The sequence below is a fragment of the Myotis brandtii genome, unplaced genomic scaffold (assembly GCF_000412655.1).
Source record: "Myotis brandtii unplaced genomic scaffold, ASM41265v1 scaffold131, whole genome shotgun sequence".
In the NCBI taxonomy this organism is placed as follows: Eukaryota; Metazoa; Chordata; class Mammalia; order Chiroptera; family Vespertilionidae; genus Myotis; species Myotis brandtii.
In genome coordinates this window covers 3,959,912-3,984,240 of record NW_005354632.1, presented here as the reverse complement: position 1 = coordinate 3,984,240, position 24,329 = coordinate 3,959,912, and the positions used below count along the sequence as shown (strand labels likewise).

Below are 24,329 nucleotides of genomic sequence, written 5' to 3'. Positions count from 1 at the left end.
TGAAGTGGGGGAGTGGGGGCGGGGGTCTCCTGTCTGGGAGTTCACAAACCCTCCGGAGCATGCCCACCTTCCTTTTAGATTTTCTTCCGTTCCTTCCACAACTCCCCAGGCTACCGTAGCACATGCAGGAAGGGCATAGAGCAGGGATTCTCCTTCTTTCTTTCTTCTTCCTGCTTTCCCCCCTTTGTATTCCTCTTCCTGTTTCTTCCATCTCCTGCTAACCTTGTTCCTGATGAAGACAAAAACAAAACAAAACAAAGCAAAACAAAAACAAAATAAAACAAAACAGAAACAGGTAGGAGAAGATGGGGAATTTGAAGTGGTCACAAGTTCTTAGTCCAAATTCTTTTGTTTCCCCTTTCAGGCCTTGAAAACAAAGATGCTACTTCTCCACCCAAGTAAAAAGAAGTTCCAAACACCTGAGTGGGGCATGACCACCATGGACTATCAGCCCTGGCTCTGTGTGTGAGCCAGCAGCGTCTGCATCCTGCGTGTTTTATCCCGGATGCTCTGCTCCCGGGGAAGCCAAGGCATGGTGGTCCTGCCCTCGGAGAACCAGACAGCGCCAGTGGAATTCGTGCTCAGAGGATTTTCTTCCATCCGAGAGCTAAATATTTTCCTCTTCCTGATGTTCCTCGTTTTCTACATCTTAATTGTTTCTGGAAACATCCTCATTGTCCTGCTGGTTTTGTTCAGCCATCACCTCCACACCCCCATGTACTTCTTCCTGGTGAACTTGTCCTTTCTGGAGATCTGGTATACCTCCAACATTGTCCCCAAGATGTTGCTGATCATCATAGCTGAACAGAAGACCATCTCTGTGGCCGGATGCCTGGCACAGTTCTACTTCTTCGGGTCCCTGGCTGCCACTGAGTGTCTGCTGCTTGCTGTGATGTCCTATGACCGCTACCTGGCCATCTGTCAACCTCTCCACTACCCCATCCTCATGACTGGCCCCCTCTGTGTGCGGCTGGCTGCCGGCTCTTGGCTCTGCTGCTTCCTCCTGACAGCCATCACTATGGTCCTGCTGTCTAGACTAACCTTCTGTGGACCCAACGAAATCGATCACTTCTTCTGCGACTTCACTCCTCTGGTGCACCTCTCCTGCACGGACACCTCGCTGACCGAGACCATTGCTTATGCCACCTCTTCAGCAGTGACACTGGCCCCATTTCTTCTCATCACAGCTTCTTACTCCTGCATTCTTGCCACCATCCTGAGAATCCCATCTGGCACAGGCCGGCAAAAGGCCTTCTCCACCTGCTCCTCCCACCTCACCATGGTCGCAGTGTTTTATGGGACACTGATAGCCACGTACCTTGTACCCTCAGCCAATTCATCTCAGCTCTTGCGCAAAGGGTCCTCTCTGCTCTACACCATCATGACGCCCATGTTCAACCCCATCGTCTACAGCCTGAGAAACAGGGACATCCATGAAGCCGTGAAAAACTGCTTGAGGAAGAGGCCAGGTTTCCTCAGGTAAAGCAGAAGGGAAAGGGGCCATATTTGCCCAAGGCTTGATGAACTGGATTGAGGCGCTTAGATTCTTCCTAAAAGGCAACTACGTAAACCAGGAGCTACCAAAGCCAGGTGACCAGATGCCTCTGACTATGGTGAGGACACTGCCGAGTTCTGGCAGCTTCACGTGAACCGATGTCCCAGAAATGGTCTACGTAGGACAGATTCTGCTCCATCATCCTCGGTAGAGCTAGAGCCTTATGTTACAGCTCACACCCAGAATGAGCTGGTAAGGCTGGGTGCTCACTCATTCAAATCTTCATTCGAGGCAGTGGTTCTCAACCTTCCTAATGCCGCGACCCTTTAATACAGTTCCTCATGTTGTGGTGACCCCCAACCATAAAATTATTTTCGTTGCTACTTCATAACTGTAATTTTGCTACTGTTATGAATCGTCATGTAAATATCTGATATGCAGGATGTATTTTCAGGGGTCGCGACCCACAGGTTGAGAACCGCTGATTCAAGGTCTACTCTGTCCAGGGCATTGTACCACATCTAAGTCATAAAATACACAAAAACAGAGGCAGTCTTAGCTCTCACTGAACTCACAGTCAATAGAGAGAAGACGGACATACATCAAACAGCTAATGTGAAACTACATATATAAATACAAAATTACACTTGTAATTCAAAATTTAAAATAATAAGACGACCACTGCGCACTTATTAGAATGACCAGAATTCGGAACACTGACGCCACCAAATGCTGGCGAGGATGTGGAGCAACCGGAACTCTCATTCATTGCTGCTGGGAATGCAAGATGGTACAGACACTTTGGAAGACGGTTTGTAAGTTTCTTCCAAAGCGAAACATACTTTGACCATATGATTCAGCAACGACACTCCTTGGTATTTACCAAAATGAGCTAAAAACTTATGTCTACACAAAAACTACACATGGATGCTTATGACAACTTTATTCATAATGCCCAACGCTTGGAAGCAACCAAGAGGTTCCTCCGTAGATGAATGGAAAAGTAAACGGGTACATCCAGACAATGAAATATTATTCAGCGGTAAAAAGAAATGAGCTGTTAAGCCGTAAAAAGACATAGAGGAAACTTAAATGCATATAACTAAGTGAAAGGTCAGCCGATCTGTAAAGGCTGCACACTGTGATCACAACTACATGGCATTCTGGAAAAGGCCAAACTCTGGAGACGGTAAAAAGATCGGTGGTTGCCAGAGGTTAGGGTTTGGGGGAAGAGAACTGGGCAGAGCACAGAGGACTTTTAGGGCACAGAAACTCTGTATGATGTTATAATGGGGGATACGTGTCATTATATATTTGTCAAAACCTATGGAAGGCACCACACCAAGAGTGAGCCCTAGTGTAAACTATGGACTTCAGTGATTGTGCTGTGTCCATGTACATTCATTGGTTGTAACAAATGGGCCACTGTGGTGGGGGAGGCGATGCAAGTGCGGGTGCAGAGAGCCCATGGGAAATCTCTGTACTTTCCACTCAGTACTGTACTCTATACTTTCTCCTGCTGAGAACCTAAAACTGCTCTAAAAAATAAACTTGTTCAAACATATTAATAGTAATCATAATTATAAGGTGTTAATTATACATCAAGAATGCGGAGCCCGGCTGACATGGCTCAGTGGTTAAGCATCGACCTATGAACCAGGAGGTCATGGTTCGATTCCCGGTCAGGGCACATGCCCAGGTTTCGGGCCCCACCCCCTGTGTGGGACGTGCAAGAGGCAGCCAATCAATGATTCTCTCTTATCATTGATGTTTCTATCTCTCTCTCCCTCTCCCCTCTCCCTTCCTCTCTGAAATCAATAAAAAATACATTTAAAAAAAGAAGAAGGAGGAGGAGGAGGACAAGGACGAGGAGGAGAGGTCTTAGGGCTTCAACTTAAAAAAAAAGAAAAGAAAAATATCTGGAGCTTCAGTTCCTTCCACTGGAGTAGACTTGGCATGCTCTAATCCTTTGCTCTCTAGGACCTGGAAGTGGAAATGGAGATTTGGGGAAAGGAGGCGGGGCAAAGGGCCCACACCAACCTCTGCCTCCTCTGCTGCTGTGGGGGCAGACTCAGTTGGCAGTGGGGGGCAGGGGGTGGTGGGGGGGAGCGGCTCTTTTGCCAGGCTCTCTGCCAGGCTCTTGCTTGGACTCGCTCCCCGTGCTGCCGGCATCGGGCGTGGTGGGCGTGTGTTTGTTCTTGCTGCAACTCCGAAGAGCTGAGTCGACTTCAGAGTAGAGAAGCTGAGGTCAGCATCACACTCGCAGGGGAGCCTGCCTCCTTGTGTGGCTCCTACAGGAAGGGAGTACCTCTTGCCTAAATTTCCCTATTGAAGCTTTCTTCTTCTTTTGAGTTAAGCAGAAAGATGATGTTGGCCATTCATTCATTGGGGTTCCTCAGTGCCCAGGCTGGGAAATGACACACGCCGCCCTGGGTGTCTGCAAACACTCTCAGGCTTGGCCTTATGAAGAGACAACTGCCCTGTTCTTGCTCCTCTTGTAAAGTAGGAAAGTCAATGTCAGCTCTCAGTTGTCCGTCAGAGACTCTTCTGTGGCAGGTGTTCGTGTCCGATTAGCTCAGGGGGAGCCGGGGAGCTGGATAGCACAGCAGGCTTTTGTTCACGGGCAAGTGTAAAACCCAGGCGCGGCCACTTCCTTAGCTCACCGAGCCCAGCCTTTCTCCTCTACGAAGGACGAAAGGCCAGGCCTGTCTCATGGCCACCAAGCGAGAGCAAGGACAGCGCAGTCTGGCCCATAGGAAGAGCTCGGGAAAGAGTAGGTCTTGTGCAGGGCCGGCGTGGCTCAGTGGTTGAGCGTTGACCTATAAACCAGGAGGTCACAGTTTGATTCCCGGGCAGGGTGCAGGAGGCAGCCTATCAGTGATTCTCTCTCATCATGGATGTTTCTCTCTCTCGCTCCCTCTCCCTTCCTCTCTAAAATCAATAAAATATATTTTTCAAAAAAAGGTCTTGTAACTCTGCTTGAACTGTCCTGTAGCAAGAAGTCATGTTTTACATTATAAAGTAGTAAACCTTCAGACTGTTTAAGGCCCAGAGAGGATGTATGAATTAGTCAGTCTCCCTTCTCTCGCGGAGAGGGAAGTGGTCCCCTGGGGTGGACTTTCGCTGGTTAATTATAGAACAAAGACTAGAATCTGGCACTTCCGTTTCTGAGTCCAGGCCTCTCTCCCCTGCACCACACCACCTGCCAACTCGGTGGCTCTTCTCCTTGCCCGGTGAGCGTAAGGAACTCCCTGCATTCGCCAGGGCTCCTGGGGGATCCCTGTCTGGTTCTGTGTGGCCGGGAGGGAGGGTCGTGCATCAGGGCACATGCCAGAGCCCTTGACCCCCTGGCGGCCCCCAGTGCGATGTTGCACCTCCTACGAGCTCATGGACTCCCATCGGGTGGCGAAGGCTCAGGATGTTGGTGGCCAGCATGGTCGGCTGCAGCTTGGAAAGCACCTCCCCGCCTCCGTCTGTGGGAAGCCACCATGTCAGCCTCCCAAGTGGGAAGAGGCTCGCTGGGTGCAGAACTGGCTTCTTACTTCCGCTGAGACGTGGCAACAGAACACGGAGCCTGGGGCGTCTCGCAGCTGAAACGCAGCCCGGCCCCACAGCTGTCATTAAACCCCGACACCCGCAAAGAACCAGGGCTCTGGCCACCTGGCCCCCCGGTTTTCCATCCTTAGAGTTGGGCAAAGGTGACTAAGGAGCCAGCAAAGAGGGGAGGAGGGTGAGCAGCCTGAGCCCTGCCCCTGCGCTCCCCTCCCCGAGCAGTTCCGCTTTACCTATCTTATTTATTGCTGTTCTATTTACAACTTAATTTGAATAAAGACTTCTGCTGACAGACGTCTTTATTCAACATGCACATATATCTTATTTTAACTAGACCTTCGTTATAGCTTCCCTTATTTTTCTTTCTGGAAAAATATACAAAAACACAGAGGTCCTGTTTGGCCAAATGTGCGTCCTGTGGGTCAGGGAGAGCTGGTGTGCCCCAGGAGGGGGAGAAGGAGGGGACATTTAGGGAGGGCCACAGCTCCTGTGGATGACCTCCCTGCCCTGCATTTATTAAGCCTCTGAGTCTCTGTAACTGACTTCTCTTCTGTAAGTTGTGCCTCAAAGCAACATTTGCCAATGACTTCCCTGGGCTAGGAAGGGTGCCTGCGCTTGCCAGGCCCTGGACACCCCCTGTTAGCATGGCCACCCCCTGGCGTAAGGGGGGTCAGGAGGAGATCATAGCCACTTCTGTGGGTCAATTCCTGGTCAGGGCGCATGCCTAGGTTGCAGGTTCAATCCCTGGTTGGGGCATTGATGTTACTCTCTCACATCAATGTTTCTCTCTTCTCTCTCTCTCTCTCTCTCTCTCTCTCTCTCTCTCTCTTTCTCTCTCTCTCCAACAAAAGCATATCCTGAAAAACTACCAATCAGTGTTCTTGGAACAGCATTCGTTGTGACCTTGAGCTTGAGTCCCCAGCTCTGCCATTTCTTAGTTGTATCATCTTGAGGAGAGTAGCTACCTTCTTTGAGCCTCTATTTTTTCTTCTGTAAATGGGGTATAACGGGAACTATTCAGTAGGGTTATAATTAGATGTTACTGTTAACCTAAAAATAAAAGGCCAAGGTGAGCAGCAACAAGCGTTTATTTGAGATCCAATAGAACAGCTCTTCCGGGAGCACTGATTCAGGCAGAAACCCAGATAGGGTTCTGATTAGGAGGTAGAGGCGAAGGGTATTCATGAGAAACGGAAGGGGACCATGTACATCCATAAAAGGAAGGAATGTTTATAGGTGCAGATACGCCAACATACTGATGCTATTTTTTAATGTGTTTTTATTGATTATTTTGGAGAGAGAGGAAGGGAGAGAGAGAAACATTGATGTGAGAGAGAAGACTCCCCACGACTCCCATACACTCCCCCACCCTGACTGGGGACCGAATCTGCAACCTGGGCACGTGCCCTGACCCGGGAATCAAACCGGAGACCTTCTGGTGCGTGGACGAAGCTCAACCACTGAGCCACACGGGCCAGGATGCCGTGGTGCTGTTCGTAAAGAATGTCTTTAATTTTCAGTCAGTGTCAGGTTATCTTCCCTGTTATCGTCGCAGACAGTTGTTTGGAATACAATGCTGCTTTAGGCCCCGTCCTATCATTCCAAAGGTTTGAGGAGTAAGCTGTGCGAGGCAGTCCCTCGGGGATGGCAGCTCCGGCTCCAATTTAAAGTGGCTCCATTCCTGTTGTTATTATTGTTTTATATTAGAATTAATAACCCGAAGCTGAGAGGCTGAGGTCTGCTTGGTCTCGCTTGGTCTCGCACGGCTAACAGACAAAGCGGGGACTGAGACCCAGATCTTTGGGCTCTAAATCCGGGCTTCCCTCTGTGAACCCCATCATTTCTACCGTGTCCTTTGGATTGTGCCTGAGGGCTGACCTCCAGCCTGAGATGCAGAAGTCTGGGAATGGCGCCCCATCGACCTGGAGACTAGAGAGCTCCCGGAAGGCAGCCGGAGGGCGGGTGGGGAGAAGGCGGAGTGGCTTAACAGACATCCCTAAATCTCAGTCTTAGAAGACATTTTAAAGCGTTGATTTCTGGCCTGCGCTCTGATCTCCGTCTGCCTGAATGGAAACTGCTGGTGAGGCCAAACTCCTTCTCGAACAGATCCATGGGTAATTCTGAGCTGCCACCTTGACTGAGCTTTTCCAGACAAAAATAATAATGCCCACATCACCCAAGCAAGAGCCCACCGTGCTCGCGGATTCGTGCCTGAACCAGCCTGGTCTTGGCGTTTTCCTGTTTCCTAAAAGCCAGTGCAGGTATCTGGGCGGGTCAGGGGAGCAGATTTCTAAAAAGCCTCAGGGAAGGACTGCATCTCTGAGTCTCAAGGGGGGCGGGCCCCGCCTCACTTCCTCCCTCGCCTCCTCTGGGCTTCCTGTCCTTGCAGTGTGATGACATTTATTCCCCCTCCACTTCTCCTTTTACTCAGATAGCCCCGGACATCCTTGTCGCCAGCCTTGTCCCAGCGCCTCCAGGACAATCATCAAATCTGCCTCGGGGACTGAGGAGCAGCACCCGCAGAAGGTAAGACTGGGGACACTGCAGTCTGGGCTTGAGAACAGAGACCTGAACCAGGTAACATGGGGGAAGGTGTCTCCTCAGGAGCCGCCAGGCACCGCTCTAGTCACCCTACAATCGCCTCCTTCTGTTTCACGAATGTTGCACAGGAAGCAGAAAGATCGGCAAGATCCTAGTCCCTCAGAAGGCAAACCGGCCAGAAAGGCTTTTCAGGAACCCGGTTCCCAGGATCTGAGATCGCTTTGGGCCAGGTGTTCCTGACGCCTGGAGCCTCCTGTGCGAGATGGAGCTGGGCCGACTCCTACAGGCCCCTGGGGCAACCTCCTGCAGGCCCCAGTCGGTCGTTGGGAGATGGGTCTGGTGACTTTCAAGTGAGCAGAGAACCAACAGCCAGGGCCATTTGGAAAGGCAGCTGGGAGCGCAGGTCTTCTGCGCGAGAGAAATTTCCAAAGTGAAGTCAGTGGCTCCCGCTGTGAGGCCTCAGAGCCATCACTACAGACCCCAGCGCCCAGCTCGGTCGGGCCCACAGGACGCATTCAGCTCCTGTATCTCACAGGTGAAAGGTGACATCCCGAAGGGGCACTTAGATTGGTGGTTTTCAAAGGGCAGCAAGGGCACTGTGATCCTCAGTTCCCCCAGAGAAACTTCTCCGTGGTACAAAACGTGACTACGAATACATATGCCATGCGCCAACCGGTGGAACTTGGCATGGCAATGAGACGCCCCATAACTGAGGATGGGGTCTCCGGACTCAGAAAGGCCCAGCCAAGCTTCGATCTTGGCTTTCCGTGGCTACCATACCGGCTGGGGGTCAGGGCACCGTTGGAGCTCTCTCCCTCCGGGACCTGCAAAAGTGCCTCCTGGTGGGCAGAGCAGAGTCCCCGGGACCACCCACCTGACCGAGCTCGGTGGGCATTCGGCAGAGGGTTCGATTCCCAAAGCACCTCGGGGGCTATTGAACCTTGAATTTAAAAATAAACCCTGGACTGTTTAACAAAGTTACTTAATAATCAGGAGTTAGGAATGCCTGGGGCCAGGCACTGTGCTTCGGAAGATGCTGGGGGCGAGGGAGGGGCTGGGAAGGTGGGAGGGTGTTTGTCCAGCCAATCGCCCCGCCCTGAGGAACTCCCAGAGGAGATAAGAGACGTTCCATACGTTTGCAAGTGCTTTGGAAGCCAGTTGAGCAAAAGCAGAATCTTAGCTGCTGGCTACACAGAGAAGTTTTGCTTTCTCAATCGCCACCCGAATCTGCCCTGTTTTGAAACTGCGGTTGAATTGGCGCAGAGGCTGAGCTAAAACTTGATTTCCTGTGGGGTTTCCTGTGGGGGCCGGTTAACAATATTTAGCCTTAAAATGAAAGGATTGGGCTTTACACCCCAGGGAAGGATTCGAAGCCCATCTCTTCACACTCCCGCCACCTGAGGTGAACTCTGGGAACCCAGGAGACACCACCTGGGAAGGTCAAACTGTGGTCTTCGTTCCTTCCTTCCGTCCTCAGCTGCTGGCTGCTGGTTCTCTGAACCCTCTGACTGCTCAGAAGGTTCAGACCTCGGCCGCGGCCTGTTCCTCGCCTCACTCCCAGGGCCTAGGCCTTGTGCTCGGTGCTGGAGACACGGCTAACTAACGGGTGTGGTTCTCAAGTTCAAGGCGCTCGTAGAGTCTAGCACGGAGGACAGGCACAGATACAGCTCACACCACACAGTGTGATCTTTTCGACAATAAATGGGACAGTGTGCACAGAACGGAGGCGTTGGGGAGCGTGCCCAGGACTCCCTGGGAGAGGGGGGCCGCTCGGGATCCTTTTCAGAGAAGTCTGGGTCTGCTACGGAGACTGGGGTAATGGCATTCCAGACAGAACCCAGCAACGCAGCCCCAAGACCAGTGCGCCCCAGGCATGCGAGAACGGAGAGCAGGCCAGGCTGAGGTGTAACAAGCCACGGTTGCGGGGCCACGGGAAGTGGAAATCTCTTTGTCTTGCTTGGATTCTAGCATCCCAGTCCCTGAGTGGAAGGCAAGGTCAGTAGCCAGGCGGGTCCTCGGCCTCGGCCTGGGGATGGGGGGGAAGGGCTCCCCAGAGACAGCCACGTGGCAGCATGGATGAGACGGGGGCTGACGTGAGGGTGAAGAGGCAGATGCTTTCCTGCTTTCCTCCTCGACCTAGACTTGGCCTCTGTTAGAGCGAAGGGTGGAGCTGTGTGCGAGGTTACAGCCACTCTCTCCCTCCGCTTCTGCTCCAGGAAGCGCGGTGCTGGTTCAGTTTCGGTGGTTTGGTTCATGCTCCCACATTATTCAGTCCACGGCACTTCCTGTACCGAGCGGGCGTGTGATGCAGGCCCATCACCGGGGCCTAGACACTGGGCACTTGTCCTCGGGAAGCTCCGGGGCCCAGCTGCCCCTGCAGGTGCCGAGCGCCGAAGCCAAGTCACAGAGAAATGAGACAGCGGTGCCGTGCGGCCTTGGGTAGCACCCAACTCACCGTGAGAGCCCAGCACAGATTAGCCATTAGGACATTCCAATCGACTTACTTTTCAGTTAAGGTGACTTGTCCAAAGCCATAAACCCTCTTAACTATTTAGAATCTTCCCTGACTGTCCGTGGAATGCTCTTTCCTCCATACAACACGATACTCCCTTTTCTCGTAGGCTTCTCACTAAATAGGCATCATTGGACTGTGTTCCTTCCTTACATAAAGGCATTTCCAGCCGAAACCGGTTTGGCTCAGTGGATAGAGCGTCGGCCTGTGGACTGAAAGGTCCCAGGTTCGATTCCGGTCAAGGGAATGTACCTGGGTTGCAGGCACATCCCCAGTAGGAGATGTGCAGGAGGCAGCTAATCGATGTTTCTCTCTCATCGATGTTTCTAACTCTCTATCTCTCTCCCTTCCTCTCTGTAAAAAATCAATAAAATATATTTTTTTAAAAAAAGGCATTTCCAGTGCATTTTAACATAAGCAAAATAAAAATATAACAACTACAAATCCAGGTGATTTGAAATCAATATGTTTAATAATTTAAGATCATAGAGACTTGTCCAAAGCCATAAACCCTCTTAACTATTTAGATTACCTGCCTGTCCGTGGAATGCTCTTTCCTCCATACGACACGATACTCCCTTTTCTCGTAGGCTTCTCACTAAATAGGCATCATTGGACTGTGTTCAATGTAGGTTTAATTTGTCAAACTTTTGTTTGACATTTCCCATCTCAGAGCTAGTTGAGGAATGATTTTGACATCTCACATCTTTTGAAAGGTGTTCAAGTAAATTTGAACTCATGGCTCCATATTCACTCTGTATCACAAGCAAACAGAGGCATTAAAAATGATCCTATGGTTTGTTCTCCTAAAAGAAGATTCTGTGGTAGAATCTCAGTCTTTTAATCCCATTTACTTCCAAAATTATTTGTCCAGTCGATTCCTCTCGCTCCCTATTGATTGTTTGTGTTTGAGGAACTCCTATTAACATCTCATAAATGTCACAGTTGGTGTGACACCACGGCTGTCTTGCTATGACTCAAGACTGGTCTCTAAGATCAGATCAGATAAGGCTGGAGATCAAGGACGGATAGTTTCTCAAAACTTCCGTCCAACCTTAGCCACCGCTAAACTGGATTAAACTCAAAACCAGATTAGATGGAGCAGGTGTGGGTCAGAGAAAAGAGAGAGATTGAGCTAGAATCCACCAGACTCTACCTGCCCCAGCGCTCTGCTGGGAGGAAAGCAAGTGTAACTTCCTCTGTGGCCTCCACGTTGGGGCGTGGGAGGTGACCACAGCTGGCTGCAGTTCAATCACGGAGCTTTCCTGGAAACTGATGTCATAGAATTACTCTGCAGAGCCCTGGGTCATGGGGCTGGGTGTGGCGACCTTGACTGTGGAGGGTGTGGGGTCTCCCAGGCGGTGGGGTTGGCAGGAGTGAAGGGGCGGGAGCTCAATAACTGGCCCATCGCAGTGAAGGAAGGTGTGGGGGTGGGTGGCTCGGGCTCTGGGTTTCCGGGAGAGCTGGGGCCATCCATGCAAGTGATAACAGTAATGCTGATCTTACCAAATGGGCAGCTTTTCTCCCTCAGTTCAGGTGAGTGTGAGTAAGTGGGGAAACCAGAGAGGAGAAAGCAGAGGTCCTACCTCCCGTCTGCGAAGGAAAGAATCAGTGGGGAGATCCCCAGGTTTGTGGGCACCTTCTCAGTGGGTACTCTGTGGGCAAGGTGATGACAGGGACCTGAAGCAGTTGTCACAGGATCCCAGGTTGGTGGGGAGGAGGTGACTCCAGGGGGCATCTAGCCCCATCTCCTTGGGGTAAGCTATTTGCCGGTGCCCAAAAGATTAGTTTACTGGCAGAATAAATCTTAAGCCCAAGGCTCCTGACGCTGCAATGTCATGGTCATTCCACTCACTGGATTATTTAGGGTCAAGGAGGAAAATTCCAGTCCTTTGTTCATCCATCAATCTTAGTTATTTTTAAGAGTAATCAGGTTCTGTGCTGGGCCTTGAGGGTTCGAAGGTAAATAAACCAGCTCCTACGCTCAAGGAGCTCCCATTCTAGTGACGGGAGGGATCATTACAAAGCAAGGTGCTCAGGACAATACCGGAGCTGCACAGTGTCACCCTGTGGGAGCGGGGGTTGGGCACGAAGAATCAGAATCAGAGAAGTCTTCCTGGGAAAGTGACAACACGTGACCTGAGTCTCAGGGTGATTAACTGCTAACCAAATTGAGGGGTCAGAGAGAGAGAGAAAGGGGCAATTCCAGGAAACCACATGAGCCAAGTTAAGGAAGGAAGGGTAGTGACAAATAGTCAATGTCACTTGTTAAGTTTTTAAGTATAAGACAGGGACTGTTGCCACGAGTTTGGAGAGATGGGCAGGTGTAAATTAGGAAGGGCCTTTGACATATGTATATGTGCTGAAACCGTCCCTACCGTCAAGATGGCATGCATCACTCCCCAAGGAATATGTGTGGTCTTTTGCAACCCTTTCTCTTGCCCTTCCTTACTCCCCCTCTTCTTTACCTCCACCTCCCAAGCAATTCATCATCTGTTCTTTGTTGCTATAGGTTAGCTTTCATTTTCTAAAATTTGATGTAATTGGAATCATAGAGTATGTATTTTTTTATGTCAAGCTTCTTTCACTCACCATAATTATTTTTGAGTTTATCTATGCAGTAGCATGTGTTGGCAGTTCATTCTTTCTCATACCCGAGTAGTTTACCATGACATAGTTGTACCACAGTTTATTTATCCCCTCACCTATTGAAGGACCTTCGGATTGTTTCCAGATTTGGGCTATTACAAATAAAGCTGCTATAAACATTTCTGTACAAGTCTTTGTATGGGCGTATGTGTTCATTTGTCTTGGGTAAAGACCTTGGGTAGGATGGCTGGATCATTTGATAAGAGTTATGTTTCACTTTTTACTAAACTGGCCAACGGTTTTTCAAAGTGGATGTACCCTTTTCCATTCTCACCCACAGCCCGTGAGTCCCAGTTCCACCACATCCTCATCCACCCTTGGTAGGCTCGGCTGTTTTTCTTTTCTCTTCTCTTAGTCATTCTAGGAGGTGGACCCTGGTACCTCATTGTGGTTTGAATTTACATTTCCTGCATGACTACTGGAGTAGAGTGCTTTGTCATTTACTTATTTGCCATCTGCGTATCTTTGGTGAAGTATCTGTTCAGCTCTTTTGCCCATTTTTAAATGGCAGTGTTTGCTTTCTTGCCATTGAGGTTTTGTTTGTTTTATTTTTAATTTTGTTTCTTTATTGATTAAAGTATTACCTGTGGTTGCTGTTGAGTTCATCTATGCCCCATTATCACTGAGAGAAATTAAAAATTGTGTGTCTGGATCTCTAGAATTGAGGACTAGACTTTGAACACTGATGTCCTCATCAAGGGAAAAAAAACACATCTATTTTTTAAAAAAGTTTTTGCCCGGCCAGCGTGGCTCAGTGGTTGAACGTTGACCTATGAACCAGGAGGTCATGGTTCAATTCCCTGCTGGGGCATATGCCTGGGTTTTGGACTTGATCCCGGTAGGGGGCATGCAGGAGGCAGCCGATCAATGATTCTCTCTCATCATTGATGTTTCTCTCTTTCTCCCTCTCCCTTCTTCTGAAATCAATAAAAATACATATTTTTAAAAAAGTTTTCATTTTCATTTCTGTCTTCTTTCATTGTTCCACTGGACAGTTGTTGGCCAGTTTTAGCTCTGCTGTAAGATTGACAGCTCCTGGAGGGTAGCTACTGCTTGGTTACAGTTGCTTCTCCCACAGCATCTTAGAACAAAAAAACACTATCAGTGTCTTCAGCAAAAGAATAAATGAGGCATAAGTATGTTCCCCCACTTCCATGTGAAGAGGTATGTAGACTACATGTATTGTATAGGTGCAGCTCAGGGCACTTAAGGGACTGGCTGATCAAGGCACCAGCCATGTCCACAGCTAACTGACCAGCCTCGCCCTGAACTCGGCGCTGCCTTCTTGAGTAAGTACCCAGGCACTAGTCCCTGAGCACTGGGACACTGTGTCACTGTGACCTGCCCTTCTGGCTCTATTGCTTACTCCTACCGTGCTTAATTCAATGTTAAGCATCCTTGGCTTGATGAATTGAAGCAAAAGTGAGTGTCCGAGATGAGCCAATTGGTACCTCAGTTCAGAGACTAAGAGAGCAGGAAGTTTGGGGAAACTTTCCAGAGAAGAGTCACAGCTCAAACCCAAGGTAATGCTAGAGATCCTTGAACTGAATATTTGTGCCCGCTGATCTTTGGAACCAACTTGCAGAACCAGGTCACTTACATTGTCTTTATTGCCTTCTCTTTTTTAGTGCAAGAATATCCCAGGATGGGTATGAGCAGCTTGAAATTGCTGAAGTATGTCCTGTTTTTCTTCAACTTGCTCTTTTGGGTAAGTGAGCCTCTTCTGAGCATGGCTGAGCTCGCCTCCGCCCAGGTATGCTCGACTTCTTTCTCCTCTGCTGAAGAGCATTGTGTGGAGTGAATTCATGCACACCTGCGTCATGTGCAGTCTACCTAGCTTAAGAAGAAGGGAATGACACTTTCCTCCCCTCTCGGCATCCTGCCGCAGTATATAACCCAAAATTGAAAGGTATCAATATGAAGGGGATGCTGTTTCTCTGGGGACTTTAGGTTATTACCACTCACTGCTGACATCTATGGGTGAGAAACCAGAGACTCTAGTCTACACTGTGTATTGAGTGCCTCTTTTTTCCTAGATGTTATGTGCCCCCCTGGACATCTTAGAAGAGCTGATTGAAAGGAAAGCCACCTTTTCTGGGGAGGTTTCACTGTACCAAACTTAGCAAATGAATTTCAGATATGAGTTGGTACTCATGTTTCTATGAGAACATCCTTAGAAGTTGGCCTCTCCAGTTTTCTGCCTTGCAAGATGAACTTCTGAAACAGGGCCTCCACTCGACATGGTTGTGGTTTCCAAAGGGAAGACCACGTGTAAGCAGTTGAGGGGCAAGGAGTAGGAATCTGAAGCCTGAAAATACTGTGCTACTCACAGGAGTGAGCTTCCCCTGGTGTCTGATATGGGTAGGATGAGGCCTGGGTGGGACATGACAGGAAGAAGCTAGGACCACCCCTTTTCTAGGGGAAAGAGGTTATTCATCAGAGTCCTGATGAAGCCAATGGAAAAAGGTGATTCTAATCTCAAGTAAATGAGAATATGAGGAGATCCCCGAGGACCATGTTTTATCTCAGAATGCTGTGGCCTTCTTCCTTTCAGTTCTGCGGCTGCTGCATTTTGGGCTTTGGGATCTACTTCTTGGTCCACAACAACTTCGGGGCCCTCTTCCACAACCTCCCCTCCCTCACGCTGGGCAACGTGCTTGTCATCGTGGGCTCCATCATCATGGTGGTTGCTTTCCTGGGGTGCATGGGCTCCATCAAGGAGAACAAGTGCCTGCTTATGTCGGTGAGTCTCTCGCAGGAGAGGTGGTGCCCTAAGTGTGTGTGGTGGGGAGGGGGGACTTCATGACTTAAGGCCCAGGCAAGATGTTTTTTGGCAGCTCACCTATGGGCACAGGGAAATCAGAGGAGCAGGAGATTGGCATCTCAGAAGCATAAGGTTGGCACCTGCCTAAATCCTCCTGGCATCAGTCTATATTTTCGGAGTCACTAACTAATGGAAAATCTAGTCGCTAGATTCCTCTCAGTGCTGTGACCCTCCTAAAATGGCAGCGATGCTTCCCTATCTCCTGTCTGCACAGGATACGCCACAGTGAGAGTGACCTGGTTTAGACGAGGGCCTAGGCTGCAGCCACTGAGGTCTACTGTGAGGGATAGCAGAGCTTCCAGTTGGCCCCGGGCTGCTAACTATCCAGAGGAGCACCTTTAAGCTTAGGTCTAGCCTCTAAGCGCTCGGAAAGAAGAGCTCCCCGTTTCTCTTGTGTGCCCAGATCAGAGCTTGATCTGGTTCCCAGTCACTTAAAGAAATCTCCCCATCTGTACACATAGCCCTGCTCTTGCAGAAAGGACTAGGCCCCAGACTCTAAAGACAAGCTCCCCGTTTCTCTTGTGTGCCCAGATCAGAGCTTGGTCTGGTTCCCAGTAACTTAAAGAAGAATCACTTGGTTCTTCTTTAAGTCATTTGGTTCATCTTCTTTCCGTTATGGGTCAGGTCTGAAACTGGAGTCCAGAGAGAGAATAAGAAAGTCCCAGTTCTCAGATAGTTCCCGGACTAATGGCAAAAGGTGGAACATAACAGGCATGGGGAAAGGTTTTAAGTAGTCAAGATTCATGTTGGGGTAAAAAGATAAAGGAAAGGGAATAAGTGAAAGTGTGAATGTGATTAATACAAAGGGAATCGGCATCCAAAGTTGGAGATAAATACGAATTAGAACCATGATGGCAGGTTCTAATTCATATTCTCCCCATCTGTACACATAGCCCTGCTCTTGCAGAAGGGACCAGGCCCCAGACTCTAAAGACGCTGTGTGGATAGGCTAATGCCAAAATGGTTTCAGTGACTCAGCAAATGGTATTACATATACATTTTGCACATGGAGCTCGGTACGCACATGGGAAGGGAACAACAAAGAAGACAGCTGATCTGCCCTCTAGAGTCTTGGAATCTAGTTGTAGGAAAAGATTACATTTTCCTCACAAGACAAGAGGGGGTTTGTGAAGGCCCAACAGGCAGGAACAAGAACATGTGCAGAGACGTGACTGGATGCTCCCAGGATGCAGTGGGAATAGGGAAAGACCTGGGCTCTGTGCTATGAGCATGTCTCTGCTTTGCCCCAGTTCTTTGTCCTGCTGTTGATCATCCTCCTCGCTGAGGTGACCTTGGCCATCCTGCTCTTCGTGTATGAACAGAAGGTAAGTTATACAGAGCACAGCACCTTGTCCTATTGCAGAGCATGGGGAGTGGGCCGTGGAGAAGAAGGTGGCACAAAATAAGTCCTACAATTAGAGGTAGAAGAAAGTGGAAGGATGGAGGAAAGAGATTAATCATAATTGGGGAGATTAAAGAAATTCATGAAGGATATTGCATTTGTGTGGTTCTTTGAAGGATAAGAAGGAAGAAGAGTGGAAGTAAGTATCTTCCTCCAGCCTACTTTGCTCCATGGGTTGGCAATACAGAACGTGCCTGAGAGCCAAGGCTCTGACTGGCCCTTTCCTCCTTTAAAAGAGTTCTGGAAGCACAAGTGACCGCTGTGCGCTTCCTCCTTCAGTGCCATCTCACCCTCAGCACTTCTTCCCATGCAAAAAAAAAAAAAAAATACAGGACCTCTCCCCTCCCTTCCGTAGCTCTGAAGAGACCCTTTGGAAGGGAGGGGCAAATGGGACAGCTCAACTGTCCTAGAAATTCCTTGTTCCTTGAACTCACCTGCTTTTTACACTGTCTCCCTGCTGGCATGCGCCCTGTGCAGCTGAGCGATTCGGTGCGGGAAGGCCTGACTGACAGCATCCAGCGATATCACTCGGACAACAGCACCAGGGCGGCGTGGGACTCCATCCAGAAGTTTGTGAGTGCAGATGGGCCCCTCCGCAGCTCAACCCTGACTTCATTCTCCAACCTCGGTCCCTGGAGGCTAAAAGGCACTTCCTTTCTTGGGAGTTTCAGAATCTAAGGTCCATTGCCTCTAGGTCAGGTCCAGAATATGCTTGCCAAGAATCACCTTGGTTCTTCCTTAAGTCATTTGGGTAATCTTATTTACGTTGTGGGTCATAACATAAAGAAGATTAATCGGGTTGTCTACAGTCTCTCTCTCATTTTTCACCAACTCAGATAGGCTCATGGGTTAAGTTCTACTAAGGAAGACCCAAACGTGTCATACTAGATTAGTTTGCATCTTTTCCAAAATTTCCCTGAAAACAGAAATGATATAATACAAGAAATCTCTTTTGAATTCCTAAGTAGCCCAAATCCTGCTTGATACCTAGCCCATCAGCACACCATTCCTCATTCCCCCTCCCCATCCACGAATACCCACATTAACTCTGCATCCCTGCCTTGGTGTGTTGGGGGACACAGAAGGGTGAGGGAGCCAGCCTGGCACTGGCATAGTCTGTGTCGCAGACACCACCACTGTGGCCACATGGGGCCGTGGTCCTGCTGTGCCTGCTCAGTGTGGAGAAGCAGCAGCACAGGAAATAGAGCCAGACCAGGGCTGGTTGACCTTGAGGAAGTCATTTAACCTCTCTGAGTCCCCAGTTCTTTATTTTTCAATTTGCTTTAGAAGTCTCTTTATTAGAGAGTTCTCTGGAATATCTAAAAATAAACAGAAGAATAGCAAAATGGGTTTCTGGGTACAAATCACCCAGCTTCAGTAGTTAATATTTTGCCACTGTCTCAGCTAATCCCCTCTGCTTTTTTTGCTAGAATATATTAAAGCAAATACTAGATGTTACATCATCTTACCCACTCAATATAAAGATAATAGCCTCTTTTTTTAAGAACTTAAATTTTTAGAGCAGTTTTAGGTTTAAACAGAACAGAGAGAGGTACAGAGATTTCCCATATACCTTCAGTCCCCACACATGCATTTCTCCCATTATCAACAGAATAATTCTTTTTTTTTTAAACTAACGATCAATCTACATTTACACATCACTATCACCCATAGTCCATAGTCTACATTAGAATTCACTCTGTCTTGTACATTCTATGGATATGGACAAATGTATAATGACATATGCCCATCATTATAGTATCATACAGAGTAATTTCACTGCCCTGAAAATCCTCTGTGCTCCACCTGTTTATCTCTCCTCCTACTCCAGGGTGAGGAACCTTTTTTTCTGCCGAGGGCCATTGGATATTTATAACATCATTCATGGGCCATACAAAATTATCAACTGAAAAATTAGCTGCTATATGTAGTCCAACATTTAATAAACTCACCCCTAATGCCTTGGCAGGGCCAGACCAAATGATTTCACAGGCTTTATATGGCCCGCAGGCTGCACATTCCCCACCCGTCCTACTCCCATCCTTGGCAACCACTGATCTTTCTACTGTCTCCATAGTTTGGCCTTTTCCAGAATGTCATATAGTTGGAATCATACAGTAGATAGTCTTTTCAAATTGGCTTCTGTCACTCAGTCATATGCATTTCAGGGTCCTCCATGTCTTCCCATGGCTTGATAGTTCATTTCTTTTTAGTGCCGAATAATATTCCATTGTCTGGATATACCACAGCTTATTTATCCATTCCCCTACTAAAGGACATCTTCATTGCTTCCAATGTCTGATTGTCTTACTTTCTGTGATCTCAAGACGGGTTGGTGGGTGTAGGTAGATCAGCTTGATCCCTCCATTATAGAGTCCCCTGTGTGTCTCATTTTCGATCTGTAAAGTGTGAATAAAGTAAACGTGCCCTCTCAACTTCGAGGAGTCTATGTGAATGCAATGGTACGATGGATTTGAAAGCATTTTGTCTCAGGAGCTGTAGTAGTCAGGCCAATTCTGGATTTTCTGCTACACAGTCAGATATGAAGGGCCCACTTTTCTCCAAGGCCCACATTTTCATTCTGTTGACTTTCTAACAATCGTATCTTTGGCGGGGGGGCTTGGTTTTCAGCTGCAATGTTGTGGTGTAAATGGCACAAGTGATTGGACCGGCGGCCCACCAGCTACTTGCCCTAAAGATCCACAAGTTAAGGTAATTTGGGGCAATGTTTCTGTTATTGCCTCTTTAATAGAATGTTTAATTACCTTAGAAACTCCAGTCATATGGGACCTAGTCCTCCCAGCCAGAAACAGGGAACCTTGAACAAAATAGAGACCAGGGAGACAACCCAGGTAACCAGACAAATCAGAAAACAAAACAACAAAAAACAAGCTCATTCAGACTAGAGACATCATGGAGAATCGTGCTGCCCTATACTATTACATTAGAGGGCGAAGTGTATGTGCTAGTGGCAAAGGATCATGTCTCGATTTCTCCTGAGCAAGAAGTGGGTCTCCTTATGGCTGAAAGTGAAATCTGTAAGGTTGGGGTTGAAAAGCTTCTCCCTCTACCACTTTCTCTGCCCTCCTTCCTTGGAGATGGCAGCATCCAGCCCCTTAGTGAGATGAATCATAAGGGAAGGAGTGAGAAGTTGGGGGAGACAGGAGTTGGTGCAACTGTTGAAACAATCTTCCCACTTGATTCGGACCTCCAGACTAGGCCCAGAGAGGCAGCCGAAATCATCTTCCAGCTCAACCAAGTCCTTAAGGTCCTGTTACCCCATGTTACCCACTCTTGGGGTTGTTTGGAAATCTCTGGAATTTTTTAGGTGTCTGAAGAAAGACTGGGACACCTACCAACCAGCGACTGCCCTGGAGCTTGGTAGGACCCTGATAAGTTTACTGGCTTTTGAAGCAGAAGCTGAAACGCAACCAATCCTAGCATTGCATTGCCTACATTTCCGTTTGTTAATTTCAAGTCAGCAGTAAATGTTCAAAGAACATAAGGACATCTGTTGCTGACATACCTTTCAGGAGTTAGTTGAACTCATGTGTGAGGATTTAAGACTTCTACTTAAGGTATCATTGTAATAATAACACCACCAAAAAAATCTTCAGTTCAATATTCTCTACTTTATGACTGTATTTTTATATATAAAGAAAATAAAAATATGACACCTGGCTTAAGTCTCTTGCCATAAGGCAAAAGACAACTATCTTCCCAAATATGCCTCTTGATAAAGTTGAATAATACAGTGGTATCATTTGTGTTTGTAATTTTTTCTAGGGTTGCTACATAAAAGCAAAATCATGGTTTCAGTCCAACTTCCTGTATATCGGCATCATCACTATCTGTGTATGTGTGATCCAGGTAAGAGCTTAACCATAGGACTATTTTCAGGATTAAATGTGTTACGTCATATAAAGTTTTGAACAGTACCAGTTACATAGTATGTGCTCAATAAATGTGAGCTCCACAAGTCAAGTAGCAAATAATGTTATTAGCAATTTCAAGCAGACAGAAAATATGCTATAAGAGCTATCTGGTCAACTTATCCTTAAGAGGAAAGCTTGTGACAGACTTGAAAAAAATTGGCTTTATATGCTAAGCAGGAATTGATGATGAAAATTATAATTAATTTCCTTGTTGTTTCTCTGCTTAGTTTGACAAGGCAGGAATCAATTGGGGAGAGTTTTGTCTTCTTTTATATTATGTGATATTTCTACCATTTTTATACCCACGTGTTTTGGGTATGTCACAGATTAGCTAAGACTTAATCAAGGAGCTCAGAGAAAAACCAATTTTCTCTGCTTGGAAACCAAGGAGGATTAGCGCATAGGGCAGTGATGGTGAACCTTTTGAGCTCGGCGTGTCAGCATTTTGAAAAACCCTAACTTAATTCTGGTGCCGTGTCACATATAGAAATTTTTTGATATTTGCAACCATAGTAAAACAAGCAGAGCTCCAGGGCCATGGGTGGGATTTTTTTTTTTTAATATATATATTTTATTGATTTTTTACAGAGAGGAAGGGAGAGGGATAGAGAGTTAGAAACATCGATGAGAGAGAAATATCGACCAGCTGCCTCCTGCACACCCCCTACTGGGGATGTGCCCACAACCAAGGTACATGCCTTTGACTGGAATCGAACCTGGGACCTTTCAGTCCCCAGGCCGACGACGCTCTATCCACTGAGCCAAACCGGTCAGGGGTTTTTTTTTTGTTTTTTTTTAAGGGGCTTCTTAAGGTTTCTTAAAGACTTAAGGAGACAAGAGATGTCCCCAGACTCCAGGGAGAGATGACTCGTTGCATGAGGCGCTGACTTGTGCAGAACATGCCTGTTCCAGCAGCAGGGCTTCTTAAGGTTTCTTAAAGACGTAAGGAGACAAGAGATGTCCCCAGACTCTATACTCGTCTTGCCAGCATCAGGCTCACTAGTCTCCCCACCGCCATTCTAAAGCTAAAGGAGACAACACCTGAGAAGGAATTTAAAGTGATAGCAGGAAAGATGGTCTCAGTATAACGGATACTTTCTTTTACTTTGGGGCTGATGCCAGAGGTTGTGGGAGAGATGGCCTCTTCTGTTAAAGATCTCCTATTTTCCCAACTCTTCTTAGGTGTTGGGGATGTCCTTTGCGCTGACTCTGAACTGCCAGATTGATAAAACCAGCCAGGCCCTAGGGCTGTGACCTGCTACTGCCTTTGCCGAAAAGACTCGTTTCATCTCTGGAAATCCAAAACCACCTACAGCATGAAGGCCTAAATGATCACCTCTCGGACTGGCATCATTGTCCCGCTCTCATCTCTTCCCTGTTTTGACCCCTTTCTCACACAACCTGAGAAGAGGGTGTTGGACAGGCATTTCCCATCTCTGGAAGCAGGATATCACTCACCCACTCATGGTGGCAGCCATGCCACTCGACGTGGTGACACTAATACCTGAGCATTTTTCAGACATGAGAGACCAAGAACCTGTGGCACTAATGGCTCAAGATCAAAGGATGGGTCTAGGACTCGAATTTTTGCATCTTCTCATTGTCAGGTCTCTAGTCTCTAAATCATGCCCAGTTCACTCCAAAGTCAAGAAAGACAGAAGCTGAAGGGACGTCTGGGGCCAGACTTACTGGATCATTGTCTGTGGGCCTTGGCTACGGGAATGACAGAGTATTCTCTCTTCACAAATAGTGGGGTTTCATTTCAATTTCCTATTCATTCATTCTGTCCTTCCAGAAGAAACTATGCAGTTATTCATATCCCGACTTCAGCCAATCTCTTAGCCTTTGATTTACATAACTGTGGAAGAACTCACCAGGACCAGTATCTCTGGTGGTTCAGGTGATACTCACATTCAGAAGAGTTCTGATATTTTTTCTTTATCACATAAGGTTTTGTTGATGCGCTATTTTAACTCTTTAATAAATAAAATAGCATATGATCTCAATCACTACGTTCCCATTCCTATCTCTCAAATGCATGTTCCGTGAATCATACTGATTGCCTTGCCAGCAAGCCAGGAATACTAGTTATCTATTGCTGCATAACAAATGCCTACCTTCCCCTTTATCTAAGGAAAGTTTCCCTAGTACTATAAAGTTTAATATCTATTGAGGTCTTTCCAAGTATGAGACAATGTGCTGACAACTTTACATACATGTGCCCGTTTAAATATTGACAAAATGTCTCCTGTGTTCACCTCCATAACTAACACACTCATAGAAACTTCATAGATCTTATCACGTTTTATTTTAATAATCTATATATTTTCCTTTATTAACCTTTGGCCTGATCAAGTCAGAAAAAGAGAGAAAAAAATGTACAAATTAACTATAAATAAAAATTGGGCCATAACCTCAGATACACAGTTAAGATTTTAAAGCCTGCAACAGAATATGATTTTTAAAATTTAGGCCAATCACTTTTTTAAATGTAAGTGCTATAGACAATTTTCTAAAATAATAAATATACAAATAGATTAAGAAAGAAAAGGAGTTCTATTTCTGGTAAGACTACAGACAATATTACTAGACTAAACTTCCCATTATAAACAACTAAAATGCTAGATTAAAGCTTTGAAACATTTTATGAGGACCACTGTTGTGCTAGAAATAAAATAAGGAATACACAAGCCAGAGACCTGCTGATGGTGTGAACCAGAGAGGTAAAAGAAATTTGCGGGCGTTTGCCAAACTAGGTCAACTTGGCTATCAGTTTTCATGGCTCATAGCACATAAAGTGCAAGAGGCAAATTTCAGTGTCCACTTAAGGTGGGGAGTTTAAGTAGAAATCTTTTTTCTTTTAAGTCAGAGACCCCCAAAGGCCTCTACTTTAGTGTAAGAGTGAACTATAAATACCACTCCTTTTCACCAAAGATTACATAAAATTTTGTTTAAAGCTTGGCAAATTAGCAGAGGAAGGCAACATCTTAAGAAGTTGAATCCATAATCTGGCTATCATGTTGATGTAAAGTGTAAATGAAGAGTGTCTGCATCATCCTCAAACTTTCAAACTAAAAATTTAAAGCACCCCAAACCAGAAGTTATCCCAGGCTCTGGCAAAAACAAAATTCACACATTTTCTGAAGGAACCAACTTAATACCAAGTTTCCATGAACCTCAAAAAAGCAAATTTTTTCATTTCATTAAAAAAAATAAACTACTCAGTCAAATTCACTAAACACACAAGAAAATAAGACACGATGAGCAGTATGCGGGGGTTCCCTTTTCTCCATGGTAAAAAATCAATAAAATATATTAAAAAAAAAATGAAACTACTCAGTCAAATTCACTAAACACCCAAGAAAATAAGACACGATGAGCAGTATGCAGGGGTTCCCTTTTCTCCATATCCTCTCCAA

The 24,329-nt window shown here is 47.0% G+C and overlaps 2 protein-coding genes across 2 annotated transcripts; both read left to right on the top strand.

Moving 5' to 3' along the window:
- Positions 1-532: 532 nt before the first annotated feature.
- On the top strand, positions 533-1,483 carry LOC102262136 (olfactory receptor 11A1). The gene has a single exon (XM_005860104.1). It carries the CDS (start codon positions 533-535, stop codon positions 1,481-1,483), a length of 951 nt encoding a protein of 316 aa, XP_005860166.1.
- Positions 1,484-7,467: 5,984 nt separating this feature from the next.
- Positions 7,468-23,378, top strand: CD53 (CD53 molecule). The gene is made up of 8 exons (XM_005860036.2): positions 7,468-7,573; positions 14,378-14,457; positions 15,304-15,492; positions 16,824-16,898; positions 17,453-17,548; positions 19,607-19,687; positions 20,762-20,845; positions 22,093-23,378. The coding sequence occupies exons 2-8, from the start codon at positions 14,395-14,397 to the stop codon at positions 22,162-22,164; spliced, it is 660 nt and encodes a 219-aa protein (XP_005860098.1). The 5' UTR covers positions 7,468-7,573; positions 14,378-14,394; the 3' UTR covers positions 22,165-23,378.
- Positions 23,379-24,329: the final 951 nt, after the last annotated feature.